At 38.2% G+C, this 13,305-nt stretch overlaps 1 protein-coding gene across 1 annotated transcript in view; it reads left to right on the top strand.

Moving 5' to 3' along the window:
• Positions 1-5,729, top strand: part of LOC133612636 (uncharacterized) — a 63,196-nt gene extending 57,467 nt beyond the window's left edge. Inside the window, exon 40 of the mRNA XM_072913905.1 lies at positions 4,762-5,729. Within this exon, the coding sequence (XP_072770006.1) occupies positions 4,762-5,019 (258 nt within the window). The 3' untranslated portion in view covers positions 5,020-5,729. The remainder of the gene's footprint in view (positions 1-4,761) is intronic.
• The last annotated feature ends 7,576 nt before the right edge of the window (positions 5,730-13,305 follow it).

Genomic DNA, 13,305 nt, shown 5'->3' on the forward strand with positions numbered 1-13,305 from the left:
GAATGCAGCTGAGATAGGCTCCAGCACCCCTTGCGACCCCAAAAGGGACAAGCAGTAGAAAATGGATGGATGGATGTAACAAAACAAATTAGTGTACTATTTAATAAAGTACTGTACCCCACAAAAATGAGTACACCCCTCACATTGCGACATACATTTTCTTACATCTTTTCATGGGACAACGCTTAATAATTGACACTTTATCAACAATATAAAATAGTAAGTGCACAGATTGTACTGCAAAATAAGTCAACACACAGTCATTAATGCCTAAATCCCTGGCAACAAAAGTGAGTACTTTTTAGTACTTTTAGTATTTGTTTAACTGTTCAATTCAGACATGATGCCACTTTTTAATACCAAATTACCATAAAGTAGCACAAACAATGACCGCACTGTTTGACTAAAGATCTGCTTCCTAATTTACAATAACTACAATTTAAATGTTGCCCATCATGTAAAGCTTAAAATGTAGCTCTCATAGTGATAAAAACTTGCACTAGAAATACTATAAATGCATACTGAAATACAAGATGCAGATCAGATGAACAATACTTTTTGTTGTAAATTTTTTAATACAAAATGTGAGTTGCAAATAGCAACATTTTGTTAAAGGGGGCCCATGAATATTTTCCTCTTTCCTGACTAAAAAGTTTTACAATGTTGGATACTCGTGTTGAACAATGGCGAAGCTTCAAATCATAAGGTTCATGCATTTTGGCGTGAAAAGCAGCTTTTTTAATGCAGAATGTGTATCGATCTGGTGCAGGTGTACCTAATGTTGTGACCGGGTGAATCTATATAATATTTATAAAGTTTATTTTCGCCCTTGTCTGGCAAAAAATTAAGTATTGGCAGTTTTTTAACAGTGCACATTTTCCAAACTATAAATTATGATACTTTTGGAGAAGGTGGGCATGGTTTTATTTGCAATCTGGGAACGCCTCCAGGATCAAACATTTACACAGTCTTAAAATAGGTTATAAAAGTGACTATGGAGCAAAATTTACGCAAAACGTACACCAAAGTATATCCAATACATACAAACAAATTTGAATATTGTGGGTGAAACTAAGATATGACATAGGCCCATAACATGCAACTTAAGATATCACAATACTTCCTTTGATATAATTTTGATGTGGATGGATGAATGGATGGATGCCTCATAGCTTATGAAAACCTTGAATTGAAAATTACAAAATTAGAACATTTTGGGTTTTCCAAAACCACAATCATCAAAGTTATAACAAATAAAAGCTTGACATATTTCACTTGGTATGCAATTAGTTTTTTGAGATATATTAGTTTCACATTTGAAGTTGAAAGTGAGGTGAATTATGTTTATATAGCGCTTTTTCTTTAGAGACTCACAGCGCTTAACATTATGAGACCCATTATCTCCATTTTTAAGAGACATTTAAACCAGTGTGGTAGGATGGTGGGTGAAGTGTCATGGCCAAGGACACAATGGCAGTGACTTGGATGGCGGAAGATGGATTTGAACCACGAACCCTTAAGTTTCTGGCCGACTGCTCTACCACATGAGCCATGCTGCCATGATTAAAACCGCTGAAATGACTGGACTTTTACACGATATTCTATTTTTTCTTTAGTTTCACCTGTATTATCTACACCACAAGGAGGCGTTTTAGATGTAGATAAAAATCATCATCAGATCTTTAACGATCTGGCAAAACAAGCTTATTCCTTTTGTTTGGGTTGAAATAATCTATGAAAATAAACGTTAAAAATGAGTCGTACTGCCATTTTCCTTTTGTAAAAGTAGCTCTCTGATGAAAAAAGGTTGGAGACCCCTGGGGTTCTCACTTCAGTCAGGGTCTGGATCTCATTAATAAAGAATATGCCAAGGGCCGATTAAAAAGTGAGTTGCACTTTGGTCACCCCTGCAGTAAAGGTTATTACCGTATTTGCATTTGAAGGTAAGGGGAATTCCCCCACAACTGCCTGCTGGTTCACTGCACCATTGTTCACTGCACCATTGCCTCGCACTTTGCTGTGGTTAGAATGTAGTGTGGGGAACTTTTTCAATTGCGGTCATGGGCAGAAAAGTTAGACAAGTACGGTAATTCCAACCAGACGTGTCATTTCTTTTCCTGAGTGAAAAAGAAGGCGTATATTTGAGGTCTGCCGTTTCTTTATGTCATGACCTCTCATGACAGGTCTTGTCTTGTGTTTGTTATGATTCGTTTTAGTTTAGTGTTTCTGTTCTGTTCTCAGTGCTCCTTTCCGCCTTTCTTTACAGTCCTTGTTGCTAAGGGCGCTGACTACACACACCCGACTCTTGTTTATTTGATTGGTGTCCCCACCTGCTGCCGACACTAATCACGTCTCTTATATACCCGGTTTCGCCAGCTAATCGGCACGGCTCCAATGTTCGCTCTATGTGACAACTTACGTTTGTACAGTCCATGTTATGTTCTAGTTCATTCATGCTAGCATCACACTACTATTATTACTAGAGATGTCCGATAATGGCTTTTTTGCCCATATCCGATATTCCGATATTGTCCAACTCTTAATTACCGATTCCAATATCAACCGATACCGATATATACAGTCGTGGAATTAACACATTATTATGCCTAATTTTGTTGTGATGCCCCGCTGGATGCATTAAACAATGTAACAAGGTTTTCCAAAATAAATCAACTCAAGTTATGGGGAAAAAAATGCCAACATGGCACTGCCATATTTATTATTGAAGTCACAAAGTGCATTATTTTTTTTAACATGCCTCAAAACAGCAGCTTGGAATTTAGGACATGCTCTCCCTGATAGAGCATGGGGAGGTTAAGGTGGGCGGGGTAGGGGGTTGCGGGGGTGTATATTGTAGTGTCCCGGAAGAGTTAGTGCTGCAAGGGGTTCTGGGTATTTTTTCTGTTGTGTTTATGTTGTGTTACGGTGCGGATGTTCTCCCGAAATGTGTTTGTCATTCTTGTTTGGTGTGGGTTCACAGTGTGGCGCATATTTGTAACAGTGTTAAAGTTGTTTATACGGCCACCCTCAGTGTGACCTGTATGGATGTTGACCAAGTATGCATTGCATTCACTTGTGTGTGTGAAAAGCCGTAGATATTATGTGATTGGGCCGGCACGCAAATGCAGTGCCTTTAAGGCATGCCCCCAATATTGTTGTCTGGGTGGAAATCGGGAGACATTTGGGAGAATGGTTGCCTCGGGAGTCTCCCGGGAAAATCGGGAGGGTTGGCAAGTATGACTGGGAGACGCAGCTGCTCTGTACTTGTCCCCAAGTCTGTGTACCAGCGGCGTTTTAAAAAGTCATACATTTTTCTTTTTGAAACCGATACCGATCATTTACGATATTACATTTTAAAGCATTTATCGGCCGATAATATCGGCAGTCCGATATTATCGGACATCTCTAGTTATTACTATTACTACTATTAAGAGACTCTTACCAGCACGCTGCTTCTGCTGCTTCCTGTCCTTCCGCATCTTGAGAAACACGACCAATTTATTTGTCTATTTACTTGTAACCAATATTCCCTCTAATTTTTCATGTGTGTGAGCAAACGCAAAAACTCCCTGAGCATTCAGTGGAGCCCATGTGAGCAACATCAGACGTGCACACTGTGGCTACACTAGCAGCACACCTGTCCCAAACCTGACTAAATAACAAGTTCAATCTCCATCCATCCATCCATTTTCTACCGCTTGTCCCTTTCGGGGTCGCAGGGGGTGCTGGAGCCTATCTCAGCTGCATTCGGGTGGAAGGCGGGGTACACCCTGGACAAGTCCCCATCTCATCGCAGGGCCAACACAGATAGACAGACAACATTCTCTTATTATTATAATCAAATGACAGCAGTCATTTTCATGAGATTATTTTGTAATATAAGTGTTTAGGCCCACTTATAATGACAATAACAAAACATATTGTTTTTCATGAACTGTGTACTTGTATTGTTTGTCTGGGTGGAGGTCCTGCTTTGGAAATAATGTGTACCCCTTTCAGACATTGCATTTAGTTCCCATTAAAACATTCACATGTTGCACAATGAGATGTAAGGAGGGGATCATTTGTACATTCCTGCAACTTCCTGTTTGTAAAAAATATATTTTTATTAGTATTTATTTAATATACTAACAGCATTTCATGATTAATATTTATAAATTAAGATTCCTAATAAAGGACACTAGAATAAGCACACATTTGATTGGTAAATCATAGTGTAACGACCTGGAATGACACTTTATGTGTGGTGTTGGAGTTGTCCGACTTTTTGTGTGGCTGTAAACGCATCACTGGCTAAGTGCCATATGTGCATGTGTTGGTGCAAATGAGAAAGAGCGAGCGGCTGCTGTTGATATAACAAAGTTGCTTTTGGTCTGGTTTGTACTGCAGAAAATGACCAGTTTTGCTAGATATAATTTTTTTTACTAATGTTTTGGTGATGTGTTTATGGCCAACAATAAAGAGTTTTGCTCAGTAAAGTGATGGATGGAATTCATGTCCTCAAAGCGTCTCGACAGACGTTACAATATTTGAACAATGATGACGAAAACTGTTTCCTCTGTCGTGTGCGTGTCGTGTCGAAAATTGTTATGCGCTTATTTTTTTATTTGATTTTGTGCGTGGCATAGATTTGCCGTGCGCAGAGGACGCTTGAGCAGTGCGCAATTGCACAGGTGCGCACCTTAGAGGGAACATTGCTTGTAACACAGAGTTTATTTATCACAACATTCAGTAGTGACTTCTATATCGTTCCTCCTCCAGGCGTCCATCTCTTCCCCCTTGCCGTCTCCCGGTTCCACGTCCGGCCCGGACAGAGACATCTCCACGCCCTCGCCCACTTTGGACAGTTCCACAACGTTCCTCTCCACCTTCGCCTGCTACAACGACAACTCTGAGATGTCGCTCCCGGAATCCCAATGTTGCAGTGATACGGAGGACGTGCTGCCAGTAGATGACAGACAGGAGGGGCCGGGCGAGGAGGAAGAGGCCCACGAGGTAGGAAAGAAGGTGCGGCGATAACAAGGTGAAAAAAATGGCTCAGAGCAGAAAGGTTGAAGGTCAACTGCCTTAGAGCGGATGGACTAATTGCATGGCTAAAGATATTCGCATTATTAATACCAACTTCACAACAATATCAGCTCACTGCAGGCAAGATGGTTAAATTCATACGATATAAACAAAAGCTCACATCTTTTAATACGATTAATCTTGTTTTTGCTGTTGTTGAACCATAAATGTTTACATTTTTTGTACATTAAAAGGTTGCCTTATTTTATGTTAATGTCAGTAGCTCTTAAGGCTAACGTGTTGATGTTTTTGAACCTACGTATAAAAAAAGAGTCCATAAGTTGTATTTAATTGTGTGATAATTACACAGTGCTTGATTTGTACAATAATGAACATGTTTTATTGTTAAAATTAATTGTACCGATCAGAGGTGTACAAGGGGCTATTTTTAAAATATATTTATTACCTCTTTATTTTTTTTTTACCATTTTCACAAAATTAAAAAGGTGAAAATGGCCCTCAGTGTAAAAAGTTTGGACACCCCTGGTATAGATGATTGTATTGCTCAAACAAAAAGCAGTTCACACTCTTTTCGAATAAGTCCAAATGATATTGTCTATCCTTTTGATTGTGTAGGCTGGCTAATCATTCCAATGTTTTATGGATATCATAATAGTGTGCTCATACTCAATATGTCACTAAAGTAGCACTGAAATAAAAAAAATAAAACATCTGATTAAGTTGTCCTGCTGCTTTCTCAAACACTTTCAATCTGTGATTATTCTGTGAGTTCAAGTCCTCTGTTTTTTTTTAATCTAAAATATTTAACCCTCGGGGAGACCAGGGACTTTTTTGGGTCTTTAATTGCTTTTGACTTCATGCAACAGAAAATTAATTTAAAAGGTTAACGGGATAACATATGGCCACACAAGTTGTAAAGGAATTAATCTAAAAAATTGCATTGGTCCTCTTATTTGCTAACTTATTTTTAGCGCGAGCTATTGAGTGAGTACACATTAGAGTTCCCTGGGACCGCTTTGTCCCCCATTGACCACCTTTTATAACGACCTGTTTACCTGCTATTTTATGAGTTTTCCATGAGAGCCAAATTAATTCAAACATTTCCCTTTGAAACACATGCAAGTCCTATTAGAGGTGTAATTTGAACCATCAACCAATTAATACCGCCAGAGTACCACAGAGTACCATGTATTTATATTAGACGAATGATTGCTTCGAATCTGCCAACAATTTAAATGTAATAAAAAACAATGTTGGTGAGTTGGTAGTGAGATAAGATGTGTGGATGTAGTTACAAAAATATTGTGCATGCAAGGAACTAATATTGCATAGTTTGTGTTTTTGTCATAAATAAAAACTGGGTTTCCATTGACAAAAAGAGCATAAAACATAGAAATATTTTTTTTATATCAGTGGATGGATCTGAGAGATTTAAGGGTTGAAAGTAAAAATATATGTTTACATTATACATATATAGTCGCGATCAAAACTTTACATACCTTTGACATCACATGGACAAAGATGAGACCTTCTAGAGGAAAGTTCTGTGGTCAGATGAAATTTTTTTTTAGCTGTTTGGCCACAATACCCAGCAATATGTTTGGAAGAGAAATGGAGAGGCCTTTAATCCCAAGAACACTGTTCCTACCGTCAAGCATGGTGGTGGTAGTGTTATGCGCTGGGCCTGTTTTGCTGCCAATGGAACTGGTGCTTTAAATGGGACAATGAAAAAGGAGGATTACTTCCAAATTCTTCAGGATAACCTAAAATCATCAGCCCAGAGGTTGGGTCTTGGGCGCAGTTGGGTGGACAATGAACCCAAACACACTTCAAAAGTGGTAAAGGAATGGCTAAATCAAGGTTTTAGAATGGCCTTCCCAAAGTCCTGACTTAAACGTGTGGACAATGCTGAAGAAACAAGTCCATGTCAGAAAACCAACAAATTTAGCTGAACTGGACCAATTTTGTCAAGAGGAGTGGTCAAAATTTCAACCAGAAGCTTGTGGATGGCTACCAAAAGCGCCTTATTGCAGTGAAACTTGCCAAGGGACATGTAACCAAATATTAACATTGCTGTATGTATACTTTTGACCCAGCAGATTTGCTCACATTTTTAGTAGACCCATAATAAATTCATAAAAGAACCAAACTTCATGAATGTTTTTGTGACCAAAAAGTATGTGCTCCAATCACTCTATCACAAAAAAATAAGAGTTGTAGAAATGATTGGAAACTCAAGACAGCCATGACATTATGTTCTTTACAAGTGTATGTAAACTTTTGATCGCGACTGTATATTATACGTATATATATACAGTGCAGGCCAAAAGTTTGGACCCACCTTCTTATTCATTGGTTTTTTTTCTTTATTTTAATGACTATTTACATAGTAGATTGTCACTGAAGGCATTAAAACTATAAATGAACACATGTGGAGTTATGTACTTAACAAATTGTCAAGACTTGGACTATGGAGTTTTTGTTTTCCCAAGATGCAAGAGAATTTGGATCGGACATGGCTTGAAGGTGGGTACATGATTTATTTATTATTATCAAAAAGGGAATAAACGAAAAGCGCGCACAATGGCGCAGGTAAAAAAAACTTGGCGAATGAAAACAAAACTTGCACAAAGGCAGAAACTGAACACGAAATAACAAAACACTTACTGTGGCATGGGACCGTGAACAGGGCTTGAAACAAGAGGATAGCAGGGTTAGAAAGGATATGACACCAGGACGAACAACAGAAAATGAAAAGCTTAAATAACACAGACATGATTAACAACAGGTGCGTGACTCAAAACAGGTGCGTGACATGACAGGTGAAACTAATGGGTAACTACGGTGACAAAACAAGAGTGCACAATGAGTCCAAACGTGGAACAGGTGCAACTAATGGGGTAATCATGGAAACAAGACAAGGGAGTGAAAAGACAGAAACTAAAGAGTCCTATAACTAAACAAAACATGACTTAAAACAAAACATGATTACACAGACATGACACAAATAAAGGGTGAAATAATTGAAAACATGTTTTATACTCTGGTTTCTTCAAAATAGCCACCCTTTGCTCTGATTACTTTTTTTGCACACTCTTGGCATTCTCTCGATGAGCTTCAAGAGGTAGTCACCTGAAAGGGATTTCACTTCTCAGGTGTCATAGTTTTGATGCCTTCAGTGACAATCTACAATGTAAATAGTCATAAAAATAAAGAAAACACATTGAAATGAGAAGGTGTGTCCATATATATATATATATTAAATAAATATATATATATATATATATATATATATATATATATATATATATACAGTACAAGCCAAAAGTTTGGACACACCTTCTCATTTCAATGTGTTTTCTTTATTTTTATGACTATTTACATTGTAGATTGTCACTGAAGGCATCAAAACTATGACACCTGTGAAGTGAAATCAAAACGATGACACCTGTGAAGTGAAATCCCTTTTATATATATATATATATATATATATATATATATATATATATATATATATATATATATATATATATGTATATATATATATATATATGTATATATATATATATGTATATATATATATATTTAATATATATATATATATATATATATATATATATATATATATATATATATATATATATATATATATATATATATATATATATATATACAGTACAAGCCAAAAATTTGGACACACCTCATTTCAATGTGTTTTCTTTATTTTTATGACTATTTACATTGTAGATTGTCACTGAAGGCATCGACTATGACACCTGTGAAGTGAAATGAATTAAATAATAATAATAATAATAATAATAATTGAATATTAAATATTATATTAAATATATATATATATATATATATATATATATATATATATATATATATATATATATATATATGTCTTAATAAGGTTATCCAAAAAATAGTGCTCGATACCGTAGTAGAGCGCAATATATGTATGTGTGGGGAAAAAAATCACAAGACTATTTCATCTCTACAGGCCTGTTTCATGAGGGGGGGTACCCTCAATCGTCAGGAGATTTTAATGGGAGCATTCGCATACCATGGTTTATATAGGGCACAGAGTGGGTGGGTACAGAGTGGGTGGGTACAGGCTGGCCTAGGGGCGTGGTGATTGGCTCATGTGTTACTACCTAGGAGGTGTTTCCGTCTATGGCGGCATGTTGTTACAATTTCGCTGCGCTTGTTGAGGGATGACAGGTCTGGACGGTAAATAATAAACAGTTTCTCTTTCAAGCATAGGTTGCATCTTTTATTACCACTATTGTAAGGTGTGCTGGATGCAAGAATTTGCCATGTTATTGAATATTCAACATTATTGTCTTTGAGGTCCCAAATGTGTTTGCTGAGTTCTGTGGTATTTCGCAGGTTTTGGTTCCTGAAAGAAGCCTTGTGGTTGTTCCATCTGGTTTTGAATTCACCCTCGGTTAATCCTACATATGTGTCGGATGTGTTAATGTCCTTGCGTATTACCTTAGATTGGTAGACAACTGATGTTTGTAAGCACCCCCCGTTGAGAGGGCAATCAGGTTTCTTTCGACAGTTACATGCTTTGTTGGTTTTGGAGTCGTTCTGACTGGGGGTCGACGGCTCATTTGCAATTGTTTTGTTGTGGTTTGAGATGATTTGTCGTATGTTGTTCATGCAGCTGTAGCTCAATTTGATGTTGTTCTTGTTGAATACTTTTCTTAGGTTGTTGTCTTTGGGAAAGTGTTTGTCAATCAGATTGAGGAATTTGTGTCCAATGTTCGTTGAGACGTTTTTGCTGTATGGGGGGTTGTACCAGATGATGCCGCTTCGTTTTCTGTTCTTTTTTGGCGTTGAGACGTTTTTGCTGTATGGGGGGTTGTACCAGATGATGCCGCTTCGTTTTCTGTTCTTTTTTGGCGTTGAGACGTTTTTGCTGTATGGGGGGTTGTACCAGATCATCTGGTACAACCCTCCATACAGCAAAAACGTCCCAACGAACATTGGACACAAATTCCTCAATCTGATTGACAAACACTTTCCCAAAGACAACAACCTAAGAAAAGTATTCAACAAGAACATCAAATTGAGCTACAGCTGCATGAACAACATACGACAAATCATCTCAAACCACAACAAAACAATTGCAAATGAGCCGTCGACCCCCAGTCAGAACGACTCCAAAACCAACAAAGCATGTAACTGTCGAAAGAAACCTGATTGCCCTCTCAACGGGGGGTGCTTACAAACATCAGTTGTCTACCAATCTAAGGTAATACGCAAGGACATTAACACATCCGACACATATGTAGGATTAACCGAGGGTGAATTCAAAACCAGATGGAACAACCACAAGGCTTCTTTCAGGAACAAAAACCTGCGAAATACCACAGAACTCAGCAAACACATTTGGGACCTCAAAGACAATAATGTTGAATATTCAATAACATGGCAAATTCTTGCATCCAGCACACCTTACAATAGTGGTAATAAAAGATGCAACCTATGCTTGAAAGAGAAACTGTTTATTATTTACCGTCCAGACCTGTCATCCCTCAACAAGCGCAGCGAAATTGTAACATGCCGCCATAGACGGAAACACCTCCTAGGTAGTAACACATGAGCCAATCACCACGCCCCTAGGCCAGCCTGTACCCACCCACTCTGTACCCACCCACTCTGTGCCCTATATAAACCATGGTATGCGAATGCTCCCATTAAAATCTCCTGACGATTGAGGGTACCCCCCCTCATGAAACAGGCCTGTAGAGATGAAATAGTCTTGTGATTTTTTACCCCACACATACATATATATATATATATAGTATATATATGGGTGTGTATATATATATATATATATATATATATATATATATATATATATATATATATACACATTACTTACTTTTAAGACAACATTCACCACATTTGTGGGATCCCAAAGGGTAAAAGGAGTTACTTGCTTGTAATACTTATTAAGATTGTGTACACTTAAAAAAAAAAATCATTTCCTGCATAACAACCACGTTGCTGCAGAAAATCCGGGTATAAAGGATATTCAGGTTTCTGACTGCATTTGGCAGCGTTGTTAGTTTGGTTTTATCTCTTGACAAAAGTGACCTACATAGCCTATACTGAGAATCGAGCACATTTCCACAAAGACTTAACCACATGCTGAGAAATATAAACGTTTATCACCTCAAACAATGCCAAAAGTGCTTCGTTATTTTTATTGGTTTTGAGGGATTTACAGTTAAAGGTGAAATAATTCAACCTCCTATACATTAATTTTTAAAATTGTTCACATTGTTAACACAAATATTTGATTATGACCATGTGTGAAATTAGATATGGTTACTTATTTAGAATTGTATTTTATTTTTTAGTTGTTTTAGGCAGGCAACGCGTCTGCCTCACAGTCAAATGTTCATGTGGAGTTTGCATGTTCTGTGATTGACTGGTGACCAGTCCAAAGTAAGCTGGGGTAGGCTCCAGCTCACTTGGGACCCTAATGAGGACAGGCTGAATGGATCAAAGGTTTATAGCTACTGAAAGGCAACAAACACTGCCTAAAAATATTTGTAATGAGGGTTGAATGTTTTTGAGTGCAATGATACACACACAGAAAGAAACACTATGGCACATTGAGAGACCAAAAAACCCCCCAAAATAAAACCATGCTCCTGAAGAGAATTAATTAACTCATATTATGAAGAGCTGGACGAAGTGGCTGGGGAGAGGGAAGTCTGGGCTTCCCTGCTTAGGCTGCTGCCCCCGCGACCCGACCTCGGATAAGCGGAAGAAGATGGATGGATGGATATGTTCTACATTTATATTCACCTTATGTGAGTGCGGAAATACGACCACATCACACTAGTTCTCATATCCCTTCACTGGCTTCCTGTTCCACTCATGATTGAATACAAAGTCTCCCTACTAACCCACCAGTGCCTAGGACAGTGTTTTTTAACCACTGTGCCGCGGCACACTAGTGTGCCGTGAGATACAGTCTGGTGTGCCGTGGGAGATGATCTAATTTCACCGATTTGGGGTAAAAAAACATTTTTTGCAAACCAGTAATTATAGTCTGTAAATGATGTGTTGTTGTTGAGTGTTGGTGCTGTCTAGAGCTCGGCAGAGTAACCGTGTAATACTCTTCCATATCAGTAGGTGGCAGCAGGTAGCTAATTGCTTTGTAGATGTCGGAAACAGTGGGAGGCAGTGTGCAGGTAAAAGGGTGTCTAATGCTTAAACCAAAAATAAACAAAAGGTGAGTGCCCCTAAGAAAAGGCATTGAAGCTTAGGGAAGGCTATGCAGAACGAAACTAAAACTGAACTGGCTACAAAGTAAACAAAAACAGAATGCTGGACGACAGCAAAGACTTACTGTGGAGCAAAGATGGCGTCCACAATGTACATCCGAACATGACATGACAATCGACAATGTCCCCACGAAGAAGGATAAAAACAAAGTAGATGCGGGAAATATCGCTCAAACGAAGACTTGAAACTGCTACAGGAAAATACCAAAAAAAGAGAAAAAGCCACCAAAATAGGAGCGCAAGACAATAACTAAAACACTACACACAGGAAAACAGCAAAAAACTCCAAATAAGTCACGGCGTGATGTGACAGGTGGTGACAGTACACCTGAGACAAGAGCTATATTGATGCATGGTTGGTCATGGTTTAAATTCATATCCAACATTTGCGACGACTTTTTACTGTCAACTAAATTTCGTTGTTTAATGATTTCTGCTGGTGGTGTGCCTCTGGATTTTGTCAACACAAAAAATGTGCCTTGGCTCAAAAAAGGTTGAAAATCACTGGCTATAGGAGACCCGAGTAACAAATGGATTAGAAAGGACAGATTAAAAAAATAATGATGATAATTAAAAAAATATATATGTATATATATTTTTTTAAACCTGGATTTTGGACGCTTGCGGGCCGTAGTTTGGGGACTCCTGGATTATTTGGTGTTTTGATTGAGAAGACATTCTTAACAAAACACTCTTACAACACGATAGTAATTTATTGACGGTCCCTAAATGTAAACTACCAGCATTGAGCTGCATTTCTCCCGCGAGCTCCCCGGTAGCATGAGAGAGCAGTCCGGGCACGGTGAGGCGGAGCTTCCGCTGGAGCTACGGAGGCGAATATCCACCAACTTTACCACCGCTCTTCCACTGGGTTTGTTTTCCCGCCCATAGTGACGTCATGGCAGTCAGCTGATACAATTCAAGACACCGGCGCAGCGTCATAAAATGACCAAATGTATTT

This window comes from Nerophis lumbriciformis, linkage group LG10 (genome assembly GCF_033978685.3).
Source record: "Nerophis lumbriciformis linkage group LG10, RoL_Nlum_v2.1, whole genome shotgun sequence".
NCBI lineage: Eukaryota > Metazoa > Chordata > Actinopteri > Syngnathiformes > Syngnathidae > Nerophis > Nerophis lumbriciformis.